The 21,716-nt window shown below is 39.6% G+C and overlaps 1 protein-coding gene across 3 annotated transcripts in view; it reads left to right on the forward strand.

The window, feature by feature from the left end:
• DPY19L4 (dpy-19 like 4) overlaps positions 1-21,716 on the forward strand; it is a 69,905-nt gene that overhangs the window by 11,257 nt on the left and 36,932 nt on the right. For 2 of the 3 annotated variants that reach the window (XM_064384400.1, XM_064384399.1), the window contains exons 4-7: positions 2,887-2,977; positions 3,929-4,050; positions 4,162-4,307; positions 18,968-19,091. In XM_064384400.1, the coding sequence (XP_064240470.1) occupies positions 2,887-2,977; positions 3,929-4,050; positions 4,162-4,307; positions 18,968-19,091 (483 nt within the window). The remainder of the gene's footprint in view (positions 1-2,886; positions 2,978-3,928; positions 4,051-4,161; positions 4,308-18,967; positions 19,092-21,716) is intronic. The other variant, XM_064384401.1, reaches the window with a different exon arrangement.

A 21,716-nucleotide genomic window follows, 5' to 3' on the forward strand; every position in this document is an offset into this window, starting at 1 on the left:
GGCTATTAGAAACAAAATGCTCCAGAAGCTCTTTTGAGATTATAGTTACAGTATCAACCTTAAAATACTTAATAGTATATTTCATAGACTAAAACTATGAGGATGCTCCCCTTTGTGCAATTAGTTTATCAGGGACTTTTGATGACAGTGAAATTTTATAGAATTTAGTCAGCCTTTTCATAGTTTTGGTAGGTAGTTCACATTTCAGAAACAATCTGTGGAAGTCTCAGTATTAAAATCTTTTAATTTTTAGGTCACATGATTCAAATGTTTTTGAGGGGGTGGAAAGTGATTAACAGGCATCATGTAGTATTAATTAAAATGTTGCCTCATATTACTGTGTTTAGTGTTTGGTTTTAAATCATTTATATTTCCACATTCTTCAGTCACTATAGTTGTATTCATAATTTCATAATTTGACTTTTAAATAAGTTTGTTTGCAAAGTCCTCTTGGCTTTGTAGGGTTTTTAAATTTTTGAACCCACACTGATTTTTTTGTTTTTCTTATTTTTTAGTAAAGCTGACTGTTTTAAACTCATTGGTTTAATTAACACCATCAAGACATTTAACTGAGTAATTACTATGTCTGTCTTGATTTAGCTATTACTGTAGCATATATTATTTCCCTGAAAATGTTATGCAGATTGACTAACTGCAGGTCTCAACAATGGATGTATGATAGAATCATCTAAGGAGCTTTCAAAGGTAAGCTCCCTCTTAGATTCTTAGGTAGGGGCAGAGGGACAGGCTATGATCAGTATGTGGATACATACTTTCAGGTGATTATGTTGTAGGCAGAACTGAGAATAATCAAAGCTTTGAAAATGAGAAGGCCTTCATCAAGAACTTTGTTTTACAAAGCTTTGTATATGGACCAGGAGCATTGGCAGAACCTGGGAGCCTTTCAGAATTATAGACTCTCAGACCCCACTTTAAAATCAGAATCTACATTTTAATAAGGTCTCCAGATGTTTCATATACCTGGTAGATTTGAGAAGCGCTGATTGAGAGTTTACATCTTTGAAATGTTAAAAACAAATGTTTGCATTCACAAAAAAAAAATTTTAAGTAATTTATTTAGGTCAGTAAGCTCTTAGTTCGTTCAGACTGCTATAACAAAGTACCATAAGCTGAGTGGCTTATAAACAACAGAAATTTATTTCTCACAGTTCTGGAGGGTGAGAAGTCCAAGATCAAAGCATGGACAGATCTGGTGTCTGGTGAGGGATCACTTCCTGGTGATCTTATGGCAGAGCTCATCTTGCTGCATCCTCACATGGTGGAAGGAGCAAGTGATCTCTGTGGGGCCTCTTTTATAAGGACATTAATCCCATTCACAAGGGAACTGCCCTCATGACCTTAATCACCTTCCAGATATCCCACTTTCAAATATCTTCTTAGGGGACACATATATTCAGACCATAGCAAGCTCAAGGTGGGGAAAAATAGATCTGGAAAGACTTCCTTTTGGAGAGTCACAATATATAAGATATACTGAAACTCTGAAAAGTCTTATAATTTAACTTTGCTTCATCCAGTCTTTCTCAAAACTTATTTAACTGAAGAATTCTTTTTTGGTAACATCCATTAACATTTTAGGAAGTTCTGTTGATCAAACTTTGTGAAAATTGCTCTAACTGATAATATATTTTGTTTTTCTATTACTTGATACATATTATGCAAAACTTTGTGGAAAGTGCTCTAATAATATATTTTGTTTTTGTGTTACTTGATACATATTATGCATAAAAATAATTCATTTGATTTTAAAAGATTATAGATTCATAAAATTTTGATTCAGTCTAAAAAGCACAAGGCCTCCTAATGTTATTTTTACTATTATATTCTTAGTTCTAATTAGCCTGATTATAGGAATTTTAAGATTTGCTGTACCTCTGGAAGTTCATTTGAAGAGCACTGATTAAGTATCTGCCACTCTTGCAATGTACTAAAGACTTGCTGTTCTGGATACATAGAGATGTGGAACAGTAATAGAAAATATGACTTTCTCCTTAAACTTGTCTTTTTATGGATTTCTAACACTTAAGCTGTCATTTGTTATTGCCCGTTTCACTATTCTTGCTATTCTTAGGGCATGTCTTCAGGTTTTCCTTCTTGATTTTCTTTATATTTGATGGCTTGTGATTTACAATTCATTTTAAGCCTCAAGTGTTTCATTAAAATTATTGCCAGATTACTAAAAAAGATTAAGTTCCTCATTAATGGGGCCACTAGTAATTAAGGAAAATTCAAACATGTCTTTGAATAAAAGGATAAATATTATTAACATGTTAATGTGGAAGGTGAGGAGGGAAACAGAAGATTGAGGCTGAAATTTATTTTATTATTATTTTTTGAGACAGAGTCTCACTCTGTGGCCCAGGCTAGAGTGCAGTGATGCAATCTGGGCTCACTGTAACCTCTGGCTCCCAGGTTCAAGCGATTGTCCAGCCTCCCGAGTAGCTAGGATTATAGGCGTGCACCATGATGCCTGACTAATTTTGATATTTTTAGTAGAGACAGGGTTTCACCATGTTGGCCAGGCTGGTCTTGAACTCCTGACCTCAAGTGTTTTGCCCGCCTTGGCCTCCCAAAGTGCTGAAATTACAGGTGTGAGCCACCACACTGGGCCAGAGGCCGAAATTTAAAACTTCAAATAATCCAGCCTGGGCAATGTTGAGACTCCCTTCATTAAAACAAAAACAAAAATATGCCCGTTATGTGCCTATGGTCCTAGCTATTGGGTAGGCTGAGGTGGGAGGATCATTTGAGGTTCCAGTGAGTCATGATTGTGCCTCTGCACTCCAGCCTAGGTAACAGAGAGCGACTCCATCTCTTAAAAAACAAAGAAATTAAATTTTAAATAATCATTTCATTTTATTTTAGGAGCTTGAACGGGAAATCACGTTTCAGGGTGACAGTGCCATTTATTACTCCTATTATAAAGATATGTTAAAGGCACCTTCATTTGAAAGAGGTATGATAATCACAGTTATATTTTTAATAACAATATTTTTCTTTTTTTTGTTTTTTTTCCGAGATAGAGTCCTGCTCTGTTGCCCAGGCTGGAGTGCAGTGGCGTGATCTCGGCTCACTGCAACCTCCACCTCCTGGATTCAAGCAATTCTCCTGCCTCAGCCTCCCGAGAAGCTGGGATTACAGGCACATACTACCATGCCCAGCTCATTTTTGTATTCTTAGTAGAGACGGGGTTTCACCATGTTGGCCAGGCTGGTCTCAGACTCTTGACCTCATGATCCACCTGCCTTGGCCTCCCAAAGTGCTAGGATTATAGGCGCGAGCCACAGTGCCCAGCCCTAATAACAATATTTTTCTTAAATAAAACATTGTTCTTCTCTATTAGAATCTTTCTTCCTCTTTTCATTTTTACTTGACATGTAATAATTGTACATATTTATGGGAAGTGATGTTTTGATATTGTACACAATGTGTAATGATCAAATCGTGGTAGTTAGCATATCCATCACATTGGACATGTATCACTTCTTTGTGTTATGAGCATCCAAAATCAACTCTCAGCTTTTTGAAAAGATACACTAAATTGTTGTTAACCATATTCATTCTATAGTACTACAGAACACTAGAAGTTATTCTTTCTTATCCAGCTGTAATTTTGTATCCATTAACCAAATTCTCCCTATCCTCCCCTCCCCTCTACTCTTCCCAGCCTCTAGTAACCTCTGTTTTACTGTACTGGGACATTTCAATGTGGGGATTTGTCTCAGAATATAGATATTTCTCTTTATTGTGCTAAATTTTTAAAAATTGGAAAAATGCAGCATGGAGTATTCTATTTGGAATCTTTCTTGATAGCAATATTAAATATTTTATGAGTAATGAATGATATGTTTGTTTAATTACTGTAAAGCAGAGTAAATAATCTGGAGAAAAATCTTTCTGTCTTTAGGTGTTTATGAACTGACACACAATAACAAAACTGTATCTCTGAAGACAATAAATGCAGTGCAGCAAATGTCTCTATATCCGGAACTTATTGCTAGCGTTTTATATCAAGCCACTGGTAGCAATGTATGTATTTTTCTTTTGACCCTAATATTTATTTTCTCATGTATTCATGAATCCTCAGATGATTTAATGCCATATTACTATCTTGTTCTTTTTCTGTTTTTTTTCACATAGGAGATTATTGAGCCAGTGTATTTCTATATTGGCATTGTTTTTGGATTGCAAGGAATATATGTTACTGCTTTATTTGTTACAAGTTGGCTTATGAGTGGAACATGGCTAGCAGGAATGCTTACTGTTGCATGGTTCATTATTAACAGGTAAGAAAGCTGTTTTAATTGATTTTTAAAAACTTTTTGTGGCTGTATTCTGAAAATGCCTCCCCTCCCCAAGATTCCCCACTCTAATCCCCAGAACCTATGAATATGATGAGATGTCATTCCCATGATTATGATATGTTACCTAGCACATTTGACAGATTGGAAAGATTACCCTGTGGGCCTAGTCTAATGACATGAGCCCTTAAAAGCAAAATGCATTCTCCAGCTTGTGTAGAAGGAGAGGTCAGAGAGATATGAAGTATGAGAAGGATTTTCTGCACCATTGCAGACATGAAGCAAGGAGGAAATGAATTCTGCTAATAGTCAATGAGATTGTAAGAGGACTACAAGCCCCTGATGGAAACTAGACCTGGCTGATGCCTTGATTTTAGCTTAAGGATACTGAGCAGAGCATCCAGCCATAATCTGTTGGCCTTTGTCAGATAATAAATTTGTGTTGTTTTATGCCACTACATGCAAAAATTGAGACATAATATACGAGCATTTTTTTTTGGATCTTTTTCTTTATTCATCTTAATCCTTAGAATCTGAATTTTGGGTCTTCTTCTAGGTGAATGTGTGTGTGTTTGCATCTATGTGTTTGTATATGTATTACCAAAATCAGATATATTTACAATACTGTTTTTTTATGCTGCTTTCTGTATTCATCACTGCCTTTCCATTTCAGTAACTTTTTTTCTTATCTAATACCCAGACCTTATTACAGTTTTTGGTTTTCCTGGTTGACCCCAAAATATTTTTTTTTTTTTTTTGAGAAGGAATCTTGCTCTGTCGCCCAGGCTGGAGTACAGTGGTGCAATCTCAGCTCGCTGCGACCTCTGCCTCCCAGATTCAAACAATTCTACTGTCTTAGCCTCCCGAGTAGCTGGGACTACAGGCATGTGCCACCAGGCCTGGCTAATTTTTTGTATTTTTAGTAAAGATGGGGTTTCACCATGTTAGCCAGGATGGTCTTGATTTCCTGACCTCATCATCCGACTGCCTCGGCCTCCCAAAGTGTTGGGATTACAGGCATGAGCCACTACGCTTGGCCCAAAATACTCTATATAGCGGATTTATCCAAACCAGGATTTAATCCAGGACTACATAGTGCATCTGGTTGTTAGGTTCCTTAATACTCTGTAAATCTAACATAGTCCCCATTTCTGTGGTAATGGCTTATTGGAGAGACTAAGTCTTGTTGCATCCTGTAGTGTCATTTAGCGTTTACCTTTATTGTGTTTCTGTAATCTGGAATTTATATGTAAAGGCTTGATGGGTTCAAGATAAACAATTCTGGTTGAAATATATGGTAGATTATATATTTTTCATGTTCCGTGACCGTAGAAGTTATATTTAATTGCTTAGCCCCTAGCGAAGCTGAGATTGACTACTGGTTTGGGAGAATGGCAGTCTGATCTCTCCATTGAAGAGTTATGTTTTTCTCTAATAACTGGAGAATAATCTTTGTGGTGTTTTTTAGCACCAAATAAATGTCTTTTTTACCATTAAGCATTTTCCTAACAGTTGTAACACCAGTTTATAACCTTTACCTTAAAGTAGTAATTTTATTAGGGTTTATAAAATTAAATTTTTCTATTTTCATTAGCTACATTCTTCATTCTTGGAAAGCAGAATTTTTCCTCATTAACCAGGGCTTTTTGGTTACTTTCAAATTTAGTCACTATTAGAAAGTGAGGACAAATGCTTAATTTCAGTTTACCTATTTGTAAATAAGAGTTTAATTTAATAGCTTTCTCAGATAGTGACAAAAACCTTTTTTTTCTTGTGTTCTCTTTTTTAGTATCTTTCTGTACTTACGGATTTTTATTGATTCAGTGATTCATTTTAATTGATTTCATTGATTCAGTCCATTATGATCAATGTTCTTTTGTTGCTCAAATTGTCACAACTTTGGTTAATAGATGTGCCTTTCATGCTGGCTCCTGAGTTCTTTTGACACAGCTTTGTTAATTTTTGAAAACTTTCTTGTTTTCTGGGTCAACAAGGTGAGTAGGTTTGCACAATCGCTGCAGAAGATTTGTAAATAGCCATTTCTCATTGGAGCTTTGGTTCCTTTTGGTCTAGAATGGAATTAGAAAATCCAATCTGGCAACTATGAGGACAAGATGATTTTTTGTTACGTCAGAAAGTGCCTGTTAGAGAATATTTTGAATTGCTGTGTACTTTTCTAGAATTCTATTAGGATTTATTTTTAGAAAGACAAAGTTATAATAGTACTCATAGACTAGGTTTAGAAAGTCTTATATTTTATTTATTTATATTTTTACTTTTATTATTGAGGGAGGGTCTTACTCTGTTCAGGCTGGAATACAGTGGTGTGATCTTGGCTCACTGCAACCTGTGCCTCATGGGTTCAATCAATTCTCCTGCCTCAGCCTCCCCAGTAGCTGGAACTACAGGCACATGCCACCATGCCTGGCTAACTTTTATATTTTTTGGTAGACTCAGGGTTTCACTGTGTTGGCCAGGCTAGTCTCAAACTCCTGATCTCAGGTGATCTGCCCGCCTTGGCCTCCCAAAGTGCTGAGATTACAGGCATAAGCCACCATGCCCCACCAAAAGTCTGATATTTTACAGTGAAATGGCGCCAGGTGCAGTGGTTCACACCTATAATTCTCACACTTTGGGAGGCCCAGGTGGGAAGATCACATGAGGCCTGGAGTTTGAGACCAGTCTGGGCATCATAGTGAGACCTCATCATCTCTACTAAAAAAAAAAAAAATATCCAGACTTGGTGGTATGTGCCTGCAATCCCAGCTACTGGGGAAGTTGAGCAGGAGGATCAGTTAAGCCTGAGACTTCAGTGAGCTGTTGACTGTACCACTACACTCCAGCCTGGGTGACACAAAGAGACCCTGTCTCAAAAATAAATGAATGAATGAAATGATATTTAATGCAAATGATTATTGTATTGTATAAAATATAGACTTTCTAAAAGGATTGCTTTCTTGGCTGGGTGTGGTGGCTCATGCCTGTAATCCGAGCACGTTGGGAGGTTGAGGTGGGTGGATCACTTGAGGTCAGGAGTTCAAGACCAGCCTGGCCAACATGGTGAAACCCAGTCTCCACTAAAAATACAAAAATTAGCCAGATGTGGTGGTGGGCGCTTGTAGTCCCAGCTACTCGGGAGGCTGAGGCAGGAGAATTGCTTGAACTTGAGAGGCGGAGGCTGCAGTGAGCTGAGATCATGCCACTGCACTCCAGCCGGGGTGACAGAGTGAGAGTCTGTCTCAAAATAAATAAATAAAAATAAAAAGATTGCTTTCTTGATTGTGTGATGTATTAGTTATTGCTGCATAACAAATCACCTGAAATATAGCAGCTTAAAACAACAAACATCAGCCAGGTGAGGTGGTGACTCACGCCTGTAACCCAGCACTTTGGGAGGCTCAGGTGGGTGGATCACAAGGTCAGGAGTTCAAGGCTAGTCTGCCAACATGGTGAAACCCTGTCTCTACTAAAAATACAAAAATTAGCCTGGCGTGGTGGCAGGCACCTGTAGTTCCAGCCATTCGGGAGGCTGAGGCAGGAGAATCACTTGAACCTGGGAGGCAGAGGTTGCAGTGAGCTGAGATCGTGCCACTGCACTCCAGCCTGGGTGAGAGTGAGACTCCATTTCAAGCAACAACAACAATAACAACAATAGCAATGATAAACATTTCACATATTTCTGAGGGTCCCAAATCCCAAGAGGTTTAGATCAGTGGTTCTAGCCCAGGGTCTTTCATAAAGTTTCAGTTATGATGTTGTCTTGTACTGTGTCATCTGAAGGCCTTGCTGAACTGAAGCATCTCCTTCCAAGCTCACTCATGTGGCTGTTTACCAGAGGCCTCTGTACCTTACTGTCTTTTGGCCAGGGAGGCCTTAATTTCTTACATATGGGCCTCTCCATAGCGCAGTGTACAACTTGGCAGCCGGTCTCCCTTACAGTTAATGATCCAAGAGAGTGTGAGAGAGTGTGCCACAATGGAAGCCAGATATCTGCTATAACCCAATGTTAGAAATGATAATACATCACTCTTCCCTATCTTGTCAGTCACACAGACCCCTGGTACAGTGTGGGAGGTGAAAACACAGGGTACTAATACCAGGAGGCAGGGACTGTCTTGGAGGCTGGCTACCACATTCAGTGAACTTTGCTATTAATTTCATTTAATCCCTCTATCTGTCTTCATATTCAAAGAGGAAAAGATACTTTCTCATGTAAACATAATAGTCTTAAAGAATAAGATTCTCTTATACCACTTAAACTAGATGAGTGAAAAAAAAACAGAAGAATAAGACTCTCTTTAGAGATCTTAGTGAGAATTGTAAGAAATGAAATAAACAGAAGTCTGACTGCCTTATTTAGTGTCACTGATGTATGCTGTATTGCTGGAGTAGAAGTTAAATAGAAAAATTGACCTGGTATATTCAGCTCAAATGTGTTTTTTGGCAATTGAAATGTTCTTAATAGCTAAGTTTTTAAAAATATGGTTTTTTGCTTTTTGTTTATATTTTATTGGTATGTATCTTATACTGCAAAATACATTTTAATGCCATGAAAGAATATGCTGTCTCTTTGTTCATCAGCTTTATAGCTTATATTTACATCTGACTTCTTAGAAAAGTATGAAAAGGTATTAAAGTCTTTCTGTTATATTATGATTATTAGTGTTCTTAATGATATTTTGTGTTCCTTAACACTGGAAGGGGAAAGCAGGATTATAAAATAGTTCCCGTTTGCTCATACTAAAAGATGTAGGTATACTAGAAAATTCAAAGACATTTCAGGAAACAGCATTGTACAGATAGTAGTAGGGGGGGAATCAGAGGTGAATGACTCCCTTTGAAGACTTGCCACCAAAATGGACTAATGGAGTCCAGGCTCCACATACAAATAATGTGGAAATTGTTTGTTCCCCGCTGATCTTCTCATCTACAAATACGTACCTGGGTTTCACTTTCTTTCTTTTATTCTTTTTCTTTTTTTTCTTTTTTTTTTTTTTTTGAGATGGAGTCTTGCTCTGTCACCCAGGCTGGAGTGCAGTAGCACAATCTCGGCTCACTGCAACCTCTGCCTCCTGGATTCAAGTGATTTTCCTGCCTCAGCCTCCTGAGTAGCTGGTACTACAGGTGCATGCCACCATGCCCAATTAATTTTTTGTATTTTTAGTAGAGACAGGGTTTCACTGTGTTAGCCAGGATGGTCTTGATCTCCTGACCTCATGATCCACCTGTCTTGGCCTCCCAAAGTGCTGGGATTACAGTCGTGAGCCACCGCGCCTGTCCCTGGGTTTCACTTTCGGGAGAAACATCATATTTGAGGAGCACTGAAAATATATTTGATTAAAAGTCTGTATAAAATTTAATCTTGGGCCGAGCGCGGTGGCTCACGCCTGTAATCCCAGCACTTTGGGAGGCCGAGGCGGGTGGATCACGAGGTCAAGAGATCGAGACCATCCCAGTCAACATGGTGAAACCTCGTCTCTACTAAAAATACAAAAAATTAGCTGGGCATGGTGGCGCGTGCCTGTAATCCCAGCTACTCAGGAGGCTGAGGCAGGAGAATTGCCTGAACCCAGGAGGCGGAGGTTGTGGTGAGCCAAGATCGCGCCATTGCACTCCAGCCTGGGTAACAAGAGTGAAATTCCGTCTCAAAAAAAAAAAAAAAAAAAAATTAATCTTTGGCAGAAAAGCAACTGTATATTGTAAGATTGTACAGTTGTACAATGGTAACAATAAAGGAATAAGATGCAAGGAAATGTACATGTGCCAGAGATATAATTAGCAGAAAATAATGGAACACATGATACTGATTCTGTTGTGATGATATTGGTATACTCAGGCTGCTGATGAAGGTATAAGTTTTTCAATTTTAGGGAGCAGTTCTTCTCAGGAATTTCATTTTATTCCAAGGAAGTAATTCAAAAAGAAAGAGTTTGTTACTTGGGTTTATGTATTGTAGTACTGTTTGTAATAATTTATTATTTTTTTTTAATATGGAGTGGCTTTATCACCCAGGCTAGAGTACAGGGGTGTGATCTCGGCTCACTGCAACCTCCGCCTCCTGAGTTCAAATGATTCTCCTGCCTCAGCCTCCTGAGTAGCTGGGATTACAGATGCCCACCACCACCCTCAGCTAATTTTTATATTTTAGTAGAGACAGGGTTTCACCATGTTGGCCAGACCGGTCTCAAACTCCTGATCTCAGGTGATCCGCCTGCCTCAGCCTCCTAAAGTGCTGAGATTACAGGGGTGAATCACCGCGCCCAGCCTGTTTGTAACAACTTTAAAAACTATATAGTAATAATTTGTAATACTAATATAGTTATTTATAATAATATTAAAAAAATGAGAGGAGAATGATCAGGTTACTTGTAATACATCAGTACAAGGGAATGTGCAGCCATTACATTGGCATTGTATAGGTGGTTTTCCGCTTTCACATATCACATACTGACATGCCGAACTATTTGACATATGTCATCTAGCTCCATGTTTCTCAAACTTCAGTTATGTGTATTTAAAACTTAAGTCATTCTCATGGATTCATGTGTTGACTTAAATAATTTGAATTATAAGGCTACTTAAATATAAAACATAAATCTAGGTAAAGCTCCTTATACTTAAATATGCTGTAAAATTGAAACTAATTTACCAGTAAAATATTACTTGAAAATACTAATTTATGTGAGAGTAATATTTTACTGAAACCAAATTGCTAACCCTCAGTGTAAATGTGATACCAGTGCAGCCACAGGTTATTCTTTCTTTCTTTTTTAGAGACAAAGTCAGCAGGTTCTTGCAACTGTGACACACTTGTACAACTGGGTGCTGTGAATGACTCAGTTCTCATCATTTTGGCTCTGTTTAGTCTACTACAAACAATATTTTTTTTTTACGATATTTATCAGAAAACTGGTTTCTTTTGTTGTTGTTGTTTTGGTTTTTTTGACAGGGTCTTACTCCATCACTCAGGCTGAAGTGCAGTGGTGTGATCATAGCTCACTGCAGCCTCAACCTCCATAGGCTCAGGTGATCCTCCTACCTCAGCATCCCTAGTAGCTGGGACCACAGGTGTACATCACCACATCCTGCTAATTTTTGTTTTGTTTTTTAGTAAAGGTGGGGTCTTGCCATGTTGCTCAGGCTGGTCTTGAACTCCTGGGCTCAAGCCGTCTGCCTGCCTTAGCCTCCCAAAGTGTTGGGATTACAGGCATGAGCCACTGTGCCTGGGTAATTGTTTTGTTTTTATTTGGCAATATATCATTTATTATTAAGACTTTGTAGCCAGATGTGGTGGCTGGCGCCTGTAATCCCAGCTACTTGGGAGGCTGAGGCAGGAGAATTGCTTGCACCCGGGAGAAGGAGGTTGCAGTAAACCAAGATCACACCACTGCACTCCAGCCTGGGCGACAAAGCAAGACTGTCTCAAAAAAAAAAAAAAAGAAAGAAAGAAAGAAAAAGGCTATGTTTCTTTTTTCTGATTATCCCAAACCAATTAAAGTGATACCACATTGCCAGCTAGATGTTAACACCACACAAAATTGAGCACTGAAGTCCTTTGACAGTAGTGAGTTCCATGGGGGTCATCCATGTGATGCATAATGTTTATACTATGATGTTTCTAAACATCATCAAAATGAAAACATGAAATTAAAAGAAAAATTGCAGATCTCTGTGAATGTATCAGCAGGTCTGTTGACTCCAAAATTGATCTAATTACTTTTTGGAACTCTTTGTGCTACAGTCTGCTAGACTCAGCCACTGCAGGAAAAAAGTGGGTCTCATTTGATTTTGTCACCTCCCACTGTTAGCCTTCTGGTTCTCACTCCAACCAAGCATAGTGAGGGGAAGAGAGTGAGCAGCAAAGGTGTTGAGGGAGGTGGTAAAGGAGAGGCTTGTCCAGGATGTCACTTGTGGTTGTAGGGAATGGCTGGCAGAGCTCCTACTCAGTTTGTGCAACAGACACTGGAGGATTCTTCCATCTGTATTCTAGACACCTACCTTGTATTTCTGGTGCAGAATTTAAAAAATTTGACTGCACTAATGTATGGGTTGGATAGGGGTGGTAGGTAAACCTTTGGGAAGGAACTACCGAGTTCAGCTTCCTGGTCCTGGGCTAATGGAGTAGTTATTGGGGTCCTTCTGTCCCACCTCCTACCATATGATATGTGAATTTCTTGTTGGTCTTTTAGAAAGTTAACTTTCAAAAAAAATTTAGGGATAATATTACATGAAAATAGGTGATCTTTAGAACAGGGATTCCCAACTCCCAGGCCACAGACCAGTACCTATCAGTAGCCTGTTAGAAGCTGGCCTCACAGCAGGAGGTGAGTGGTGGCAGCAGTGGTGATGATGGTGATGACTGAAGCTTTATCTGTATTTCCTGCCACTCCCCATTGCTTGCATTACTGCCTGAGCTCTGCCTTTTGTCAGATCAGTGGAGTCTTAGATTCTCATAGGAGCACAAACCCTATTGTGAACTGCGCATGTGAGGGATCTAGGTTGTGTTCTCCTTATGAGAATCTAACGCCTGATGACCTGAGGTAGAACAGTTTCATCCCCAAACCATCTCCCCCAACCCTTCTGTATTAGTATTAGTCTGTTTTCACACTGCTGGTGAAGAAATGCCCAAGACTGGGAAATTTACAAAAGAAAGAGGTTTAATGGACTTAGTTCCATGTGGCTGGGAGGCCTTACAATCTTGGCAGAAGGTGAAAGGCAGGTCTCACATGGTGGCAGACAAAAGAAGAGAGCTTGTGCAGAGAAACTCCTCTTTATAAAACCATCAGATCTTGTAAGACTTATTCACTATCACGAGAATAGCACAGGAAAGACCTGCTCCCATGATGCAATTATCTCCTACCGGCTCCCTCCCACAACACTTGGGAATTGTGGGAGCTACATTCAAGATGAGATTTGGGTGGGAACACAGCCAAAGCGTATCACCCCTTATCCATGGATTGCTTTCCACAAAAACAGTCCCTGGTGCCAAAGGGTTGGGGGCTGCTGCTTTAGAAGGCATGTTCATTAAATGGTATTGGGACAACCAAATCTGGAAAATAAATCCTCATTGCACACATATTAAGATAAATTTCAGATGAATTAATGAGCTTAAACAATGAAATCAATAATTACTATATAAAAATATTGTTCCATGTTTGTTTGTTTGTTTTTGACAGAGTCTTGCTCTCACCCAGGCTGTAATTCAGTGGTGCAGTCTCAGCTCACTGCAACCTCCACCTCCTGGGTTCAAGTGATTCTCGTGCCTGCAGGCATGCACCACCACAGCCAGCTAATTTTTGTATTTTTAGCTGAGATGAGGTTTCATCATGTTGGCCAGATTGTCTTGAACTCCTGGCCTCAAGTGATCCACGTGCCTTGGCCTCCCAAAGTGCTGGGATTACAGGCATGTGCCACTGTGCCTGGCCTGATTCATATTTTAAAAATTATTTGTAATAGACAAAGTTGGCAACAACGTAAGTGTATAACAATAGGAAATTAGATTATAATTTACATGATGGTGTGTCATTATCATTAAATGTTCTTGAAGTATGTTTATTGACATGTATATCTTGGATAGATGTTCATAATATATTGGTAAGTAAAAAACAGTTTGTTAGAGAATTAGAAAAGAGCTAAGATTTATTATAATACTGAATGTTTACTAGGTTCTAGGCACTGCTAACTTCCTTGCAGCTTTTGTGTCATTTGATTCTCACATGTGATCCTGTTTTTGCATGTGTGTGCGTGTGTGTGTGTGCACGTATGCAAATCTATCTTCTTCGAATGTATACATGAATAAGTATACTGCCAAACTGTTTTCTAAAGTGGTTATACCATTTCACTTTTCTATCAGAATTGTGTGAGAGTTCCATGTGGTCTATATTATTGTATTTTGATTACTGATACTGAGTACCTTTTCATGTGTTTATTGGTCATTCATGTATATTGTGAAATGTCTAAGTATTTTGCCCTAAAGCTTAGATTTACCTTTTATTTGTCAGAGTTCTTTATTATTCTAGATAATAGTCTTTTGTCTGATATGTGTACTGTGAATATTTTTTCGTAGGCTATGGCTTGCTGTTTCTTTTAAGGTTAGTACTTCTAGTATCCTGTCCAAGAAATCTTCTTTTTTCCTTTCCTGGGTTTTTTGTTTTGTTTTGTTTTTTTGTTTTTGAGAAAGGCTATAGAGTGCAGTAGTGTGGTCATGGCTCACTGTAGTCGTTACATCCCATTCTCAAGGGATCCTGTCACCCAGCCCTCCAAGTAGCTGGGACTACAGGCATGTGCCACCATGCCTGGCTAATTTTTCTATTTTTTGTGGAGGTATGTTCTCGCTATGTTACCTAGGCTGGTCACAAACTCTTGGGCTCAAGCAATCCTTCCACCTCAGCCTCCCAAAATGCTAGAATTACAGGCATGAGTGAGCCACCATGCCCAGCCTCAAGAAGACTTTCTTTACTGGAAAGATATTGTAATGTTTTCCTATGTTTTCATCAATAAACGTTATGGTTTTGGCTTTTAGATTTAGGTATATGATCTATTTTAATTTTTATGTATGATGTGAGATAATGGTTGAGATTCTTTTCTTTTTCATGTACATGTCCAGTTGTTACAGCATTATTTTTAAAAAGACTTTTCTTTTTTTTTTTTTTTGAGACAGAGTTTAGCTCTTGTTGCCCAGGCTGGAGTGCAGTGGCACGATCTCAGCTCACTGCAACTTCCACACCCTGGGTTCAATTGATTCTCCTGCCTCAGCCTCCCATGTAGCTGGGACTACAGGTGCGCACCACCATGCCCAGCCAATTTTTCTATTTTTTTTAGTAGAGACAGGGTTTCACCATGTTGGCCAGGATGGTCTCAATCTCTTGACCTCATAATCAGCCCTCCTCAGCCTCCCAAAGTGCTGGGATTACAGTTGTAAGCCACTGTGCCTGGCAAGACTTTCTTTTTACTAGTGTTTTGACTTAGCACTTTGAGTAAAAATAAGCTAACTATATATATGTGTGGGTTTATTTCTAGACTAGTCTTTTTGTCCTATTGATTTGTATATTCTAACTCCAATACCATACTTTATTGATAACTGTTGCTTTTTTGTAAGTCAAAATTAGATTATTTAAGCCTCTAAATGTGTTATTCTTTGTCCACATTATTTTGGCTATCGTAGATCCTTTGTTCTTCCATGTAAATTTTAGAATCATAGAAATTTCATCTTTTTGATGTTGTTATAAATGGCAATTTTAATATTCATTGATAGTTTATGGAAAAACAATTGATTGGTGTATATTAACCCTGTATCCCACAGTTGGCCGGGTGCAGTGGCTCATGCTAGTAATCCCAGCACTTTGGGATTGGGTGGTGCATGCCTGTAATCTCAGCTACTCAGGAGGCCAAGGCAAGAGAACCACTTGAACCAGGAGGCAGAGGTTGCAGTGAGCCAAGATTGTGCAGTTGCACTCCAGCCTGGGCAATAAGAGTGAAACTCTGTCTCAGAACAACAAAAACAGGCCAGGCGTGGTAGCTCATGCCTCTAATCCCAGCACTTTGGGAGGCTAAGGCAGGCGGATCATGAGATCAGGAAATCGAGACCATCCTGGCTAACATGGTGAAACCTCATCTCTACTAAAAATACAAAAAATTAGATGGGCATGGTTGCACACGCCTATGGTCCCAGCTACTCCAGAGGCTGAGGCAGGAGAATCATTTGAACCAGGGTGTTGGAAATTGCAATGAGCCGAGATCACGCCACTGCACTCCAGCCTGGGCAACAGAGCAAGACTCTGTCTTAAAAGAAACCTTGTAGCCCACAGCCTCACTAAATTCATTTATTAGTTTTTGTATTTTTTAAAGATTCTTTTGGGTTTTCTATGTACACGCATCTTCTGCAAAAAAACAAGTTTTACTTTCCTTTTCAATTTGATTCCTTGTGTTTCTTTTCCTCATCATACTGTACTGGCTAAGCTATGGCAGAAGATTTATCAATGTTGGCCTCTGAATGGGTGAGATTATAGGTGTTGTAAGTTTTTCTTCTTTTTGTTTATATACATTTTCTAATATTTCTTTAACAAATACTGCTTTTGTAATAAAATATTTTGCAAAAAACTATAAGTATGAAGAAAGGAGAACATGCAAAATACATTTAAGTTTAAAAAGCAGAATATAAATTCATTGAAGAGTTTTGATTCTGTAAAATATTTACATAAGGACAAATACTTGAATGAATTGTAGGGCAATGGAGATCCTCAGTTTTCTTAGTGATTTGTATTTTTAGTGATTAGTATTGTTATACATATCAACAGGAACAAAAATGTTAAAGTATAATTATTTTTTACCCTATTTTTATCGCTTTCTTCCTAGGAAATTCTTTTGTCTTGTTTTGCTTAGCTACTGAACTGCTGTGCTAAACAGAAAATAGGTCAAAATATAATTTTGAAGAATCACAGAGAGGGCTGTAGATGACTTGGCATTAGAAAGTACATTGTGCTACTAGGCACAGTAGCTCACACCTCTAACCCCAGCACTTTGGGAAGCCAAGGCAGGCAAATTGTTTGAACCCAGGAGTCTGAGACCAGCCTGGGAAACGTGGTGAAACACTGGCTCTACTAAATACAAAAAATTAGCTGTGTGTGGTGGCACGTGCCTGTAATCCCAGTTACTGGGAGGATACTGAGGTGGGAGGATCATCTGAGCCTGGGAGGTCAAGACTACAGTGAGCCGTGATCATGGCACTGTACTCCAGCAATTGGGGAGGGAATAGAAAAAAGTTATTAGTATTTAGAGGTCTGAGACTAGGAAAAGAGATGAGTAAAAGTGATTTTTAGGATTTATTATGTATGCTCCTATTACGTAAGGAAAAATGTAATTTCTCCTTAGTTGTTTTCTCAAAAATGTTTCGTTCCTTTGTTTTCATGGCATTTTGAAGTATGCGTTTGTTTCTTTTGGCTGTGATAACATGCCAAGCCTGGTTGGATTTATTGCTGTTGAAACTTTATCTCTTGGTCTGTGAGGATGTAGCATTTGTAATTTTGATTATTTGCAAGCAATTCAGTGGTTCATGATTGGTGTAATTGGGAATATAATTACTAACTCTGATACCAGCATGCAGGAATGTGTTACTTGGCCATTGAGGGAAATAAGTTAACATGCAAGCATGTCCATCATTATTACTTAGGAAAGTTAAGCAGCAGTTTTCATAAATTTTCAAAAAAAAATAGCACCTTTATTTTTGTGTGGAAAATAGCTATTGAGTGTAAGAGAGCCAAATTCAGTCATTGCTGGAGAGGTAGTCCCCTTGTGGCGTGAGGATGTGCACAGGACACAATAGGCTCTCAATGAATATTGACTGAGGAGAAATTTAGGAGGAACCTACAAAGACATTCCTATATTTCTGGGTCTTTTTTTTTTTTTTTTGAGATGGAGTCTTGCTGTGTCATCCAGGCTGGAGTGCAGTAGTGCAATCCTCTGCTCACTGCAACCTCTGCCTCCCAGGTTCAAGCGATTCTCCTGCCTCAGCCTCCCAAGTAGCTGGTACTACAAGTGTGCGCCACCACACTTGGGTAATTTTTGTGTTGTTAGTAGAGATGGGGTTTCACCATGTTTTGGCCAGGCTGGTCTTGAACTCCTGAGCTTAGGTGATACACTTGCCTTGGCCTCCCAAAGTGCTGAGGTTACAAGCGTGAGCCACCGTGCTCGGCCTGACATTACTATATTTCTGATTCTGGGAATTTTCAAAAGTCTCTAAATATATCACATAAAAGACTGTGATATTAATTCTGGGGAACTTGCTGACTGAAAAGATTACTGAATTAGATATCTGAAGATAAGTATTTTAATCCCAGTTATGCCACCTACTAGCTAGATAGCCTTGATTAAGTTACATTACATTTCTGAACATCATATTCCTTTTGTAAAGGGGGATAAGAACTTGGAATCTGCCAGGCTGCTAGTTATGTGGTGCAGATCGTGCTCTAGTGAAGGGTAGCCATCTGGTTAAGGGAAGGGAGAGTGGGGCTGACACTTGGGGTACTAAGCTGTGTACCTTAGCATGGGGTCTGCCCAGTGAAGGCATGCCTTTTTCAAACTCTCACAGAGGCCCATCTGTTCACCAAGTAGTGCACAGTAGCTCTGCAGCTTCTTGGTGAGGGTGGAGGCGTGCGGTGAGACACTATTAATTTGCTCAAAGATGCTGTATAGACAATGCTGGACCTAGGCTGGGCGCGGTGGCTTATGCCTATAATCCCAGCACTTTGGGAGGTTGAAGCAGGTGAATCACCTGAGGTCAGGAGTTTGAGACCAGCCTGGCCAACATGGTGAAACCCCGTCTCTACTAAAAATACAAAAATTAGCCAGACATGGTGGCATGCACCTGTAGTCCCAGCTACTCCTGAGACTAAGCAGGAGAATGAGGAGAATTGTTTGAACCTGGGAGGCAGAGATTGCAGTGAGCAGAGGATCACATCATTGCACTCCAGCCTGGGGACGGTGCAAGAGTCTGTCTCAAAAAAAGAAAGGTAATGGTGGATCTGGCTATGCCTACCTCATAGGATTGTTATGGAGAACAATGAGATTTGTGTTAAAGTACTTTGAAAAGTATAGTATAACACAAATGTGATGTCTTATTTTTACTGTTCATCTGTGGTTTATTTTAGGGTAGATACAACAAGAATTGAATACTCCATTCCTTTAAGAGAAAACTGGGCACTACCATATTTTGCATGCCAAGTTGCTGCACTCACAGGCTATTTAAAAAGCAACTTAAATACTTACGGAGAGGTAAGATACAAATCTGTTTTATCCATTGCAGCTAATTCTGTTGTATTGCAAATGTGGTACATAATAGCAAATAAGTTTTAGTCATAGTAAGAATTGAATTATATTCAGTGAAGCCTGGTTACTACATAATAAAAAGTATAGTTAGGTAGTTTTCTTTTTTCTTTTTTCTCCCCTGAGACAGAGTCTTGCTCTGTCACCAGGCTGGAGTGCAGTGACGTGATCTCAGCTCACTGCAACATCTGCCTCCTGGGTTCAAGTGATTATCCTGCCTCAGCCTCCCAAGTAGGTGGGATTACAGGTGCCCCTCGCCACACCTGGCTAATTTTTGTATTTTTAGTAGAGATGGAGTTTCACCAAGTTGGCTAGGCTGGTCTCGAACTCCTGACCTCGAGATCCGCCCACCTCGGCATCCCTAAGCACTGGTTTTACAGACGTGAGCCACCACGCCCAGCCAGTAGTTTTCTTACAAAACTGTTACTCTGTAATCTGATTAATAGTAAATTAGGAGGAAAGAGATGTTTTATTATTTTAATGCAGTTACTTGACAACTATATGAAGAATATCTTATTTTTAAGATCTGTCCCACTGTTATTTTATCACTTCTTGGACTTCTGGAACATTGCTGGCCTTCAGTTGCCGTAATTTAAAGATATAATAAGGAAGATGTAAAGAGTGACCACAAATGACAGCAGTGTTAACTTGGATGGCAGCACTGCATATTCTGTTTCTTCTCGTGTTTTCTGTGATGAGGTATAGGTAGGTTGGTAAAAAATTCAGGAGACTTCCCCAGTAGTTTAGATTATTACATTGTTATTATTATTGTTATTACCACAACCCTTTTGGCAGTTGGAAGAAGCTTGAGGAGTCTGGCTCAGAATAATGATTTTAGGCCAGGCCCAGTGGCTCATGCCTGTTATCCCAGCACTGTGGGAAGCTGAGGTGAGCAGGTCACTTGGGGTCAGGAGTTTGATACCAGCCTGGCCAACATGGTGACACCTCGCCTCTAATAAAACTTCAAAAATTAGCTAGGTGTGGTGGCACATGCCTGTAATCTCAGCTACTCTGGAGGCTGAGGCAGGAGGATTATTTGAACCTGAGAGGCAGAGGTTGCAGTGAGCTGAGATCGTGCCACTGCCTTCTATCCTGGGTGACAGAGTGAGACCCTGTCTCCAAAAAGAAAAACAATAATGATTTAAAATGCATAAAATGACTATAGAGGCAACCAGTTATATTGAAATTGACTAAATTGTAACAGTCCTTTGATAGTCTTCTTATCTTGGGTTAAGAATTCCTGGCTTGGCTGGGCATGGTGGCTCATGCCTATAATCCAAGCACTTTGGAGGCCAAGGTGGGCGGATCACCTGAGGTCAGGAGTTCAAGACCAGCCTGACCGACATGGTGAAACCCCGTCTTTAAAAAAAAAAAAAAAGAATTTCTGGCTAGAGGCCGGGCGCAGTGGCTCATGCCTGTAATCCCAGCACTTTGGGAGGCTGAGGCGGGTAGATCACAACGTCAAGAGATCAAGACCAATCCTGGCCAACATGTTGAAACCCCATCTCTACTCAAAAAAAAAAAACAAAAAAAAAATTAGCTGGATGTGGTGGCTCACGCCTGTAGTCCCAGCTACTCAGGAGGCTGAAGCAGGAGAATTGCTTGACCCAGGAGGCGGAGATTTCAGTGAGCCGAGATTGCGCCACTGCACTCCAGCCTGGCGCCTGGCGACAAATCAAGACTCTATCTCAAAAAAAAAAAAAAAAAAAAAAAAAAGAATTCCTGGCTAGAAAAAGTGAACACAGCTTATTAAACCTGATTGTCCAGGCAACAGGATGTCCTTATGGATCCTTTATGAAAAATCTCTGAAAAAATATACTATTCTTTTTTCCTTTCAGTGGTGACAAATGTCATGAGCATACCAAACTTTATTATTTCATTTTTATAACTAGCATTTCCTTTTTTTGCATAAAATAACATGAACACATTTCAGCTTTGTGATTTTCCTTTATGTTGTATTTGTATAGAGATCTTTCTAAATAAGAGTATATTTTCTTTTTCTTTGTTGTTGTTTTAGACAAATTCTCACTCTGTCATCCAGGCTGGAGTGTAACGGCACAATCTCTGCTCACTGCAACCTCCACCTCCCGGGCTCAAGCAATTCTCCTGCCTCAACCTCCCGAGCAGCTGGGATTACAGGGGCCCAGCACTATGCCAGGCTAATTTTTGTATTTTTATTTTATTTTATTTTATTTTATTTTTTTGAGACGGAGTTTCGCTCTTGTTACCCAGGCTGGAGTGCAATGGCGCAATCTCGGCTCACCGCAACCTCCGCCTCTGGGTTCAGGCAATTCTCCTGCCTCAGCCTCCTGAGTAGCTGGGATTACAGGCACGCGCCACCATGCCCAGCTAATTTTTCTGTATTTTTAGTAGAGGCGGGGTTTCACCATGTTGACCAGGATGGTCTCGATCTCTTGACCTCGTGATCCAGCCGCCTCGGCCTCCCGAAGTGCTGGGATTACAGGCGTGAGCCACCGCGCCCGGCCAATTTTTGTATTTTTAGTACAGATGGAGTTTCACCATGTTGACCAGGCTGGTCTCCAACTCCTGACCTCAAATGATCTGCCCACCTTG

This window comes from Aotus nancymaae, unplaced genomic scaffold, assembly GCF_030222135.1.
Source record: "Aotus nancymaae isolate 86718 unplaced genomic scaffold, 86718_ANA_hifiasm-v0.15.2.pri h1tg000036l, whole genome shotgun sequence".
Classification (NCBI taxonomy): Eukaryota; Metazoa; Chordata; class Mammalia; order Primates; family Aotidae; genus Aotus; species Aotus nancymaae.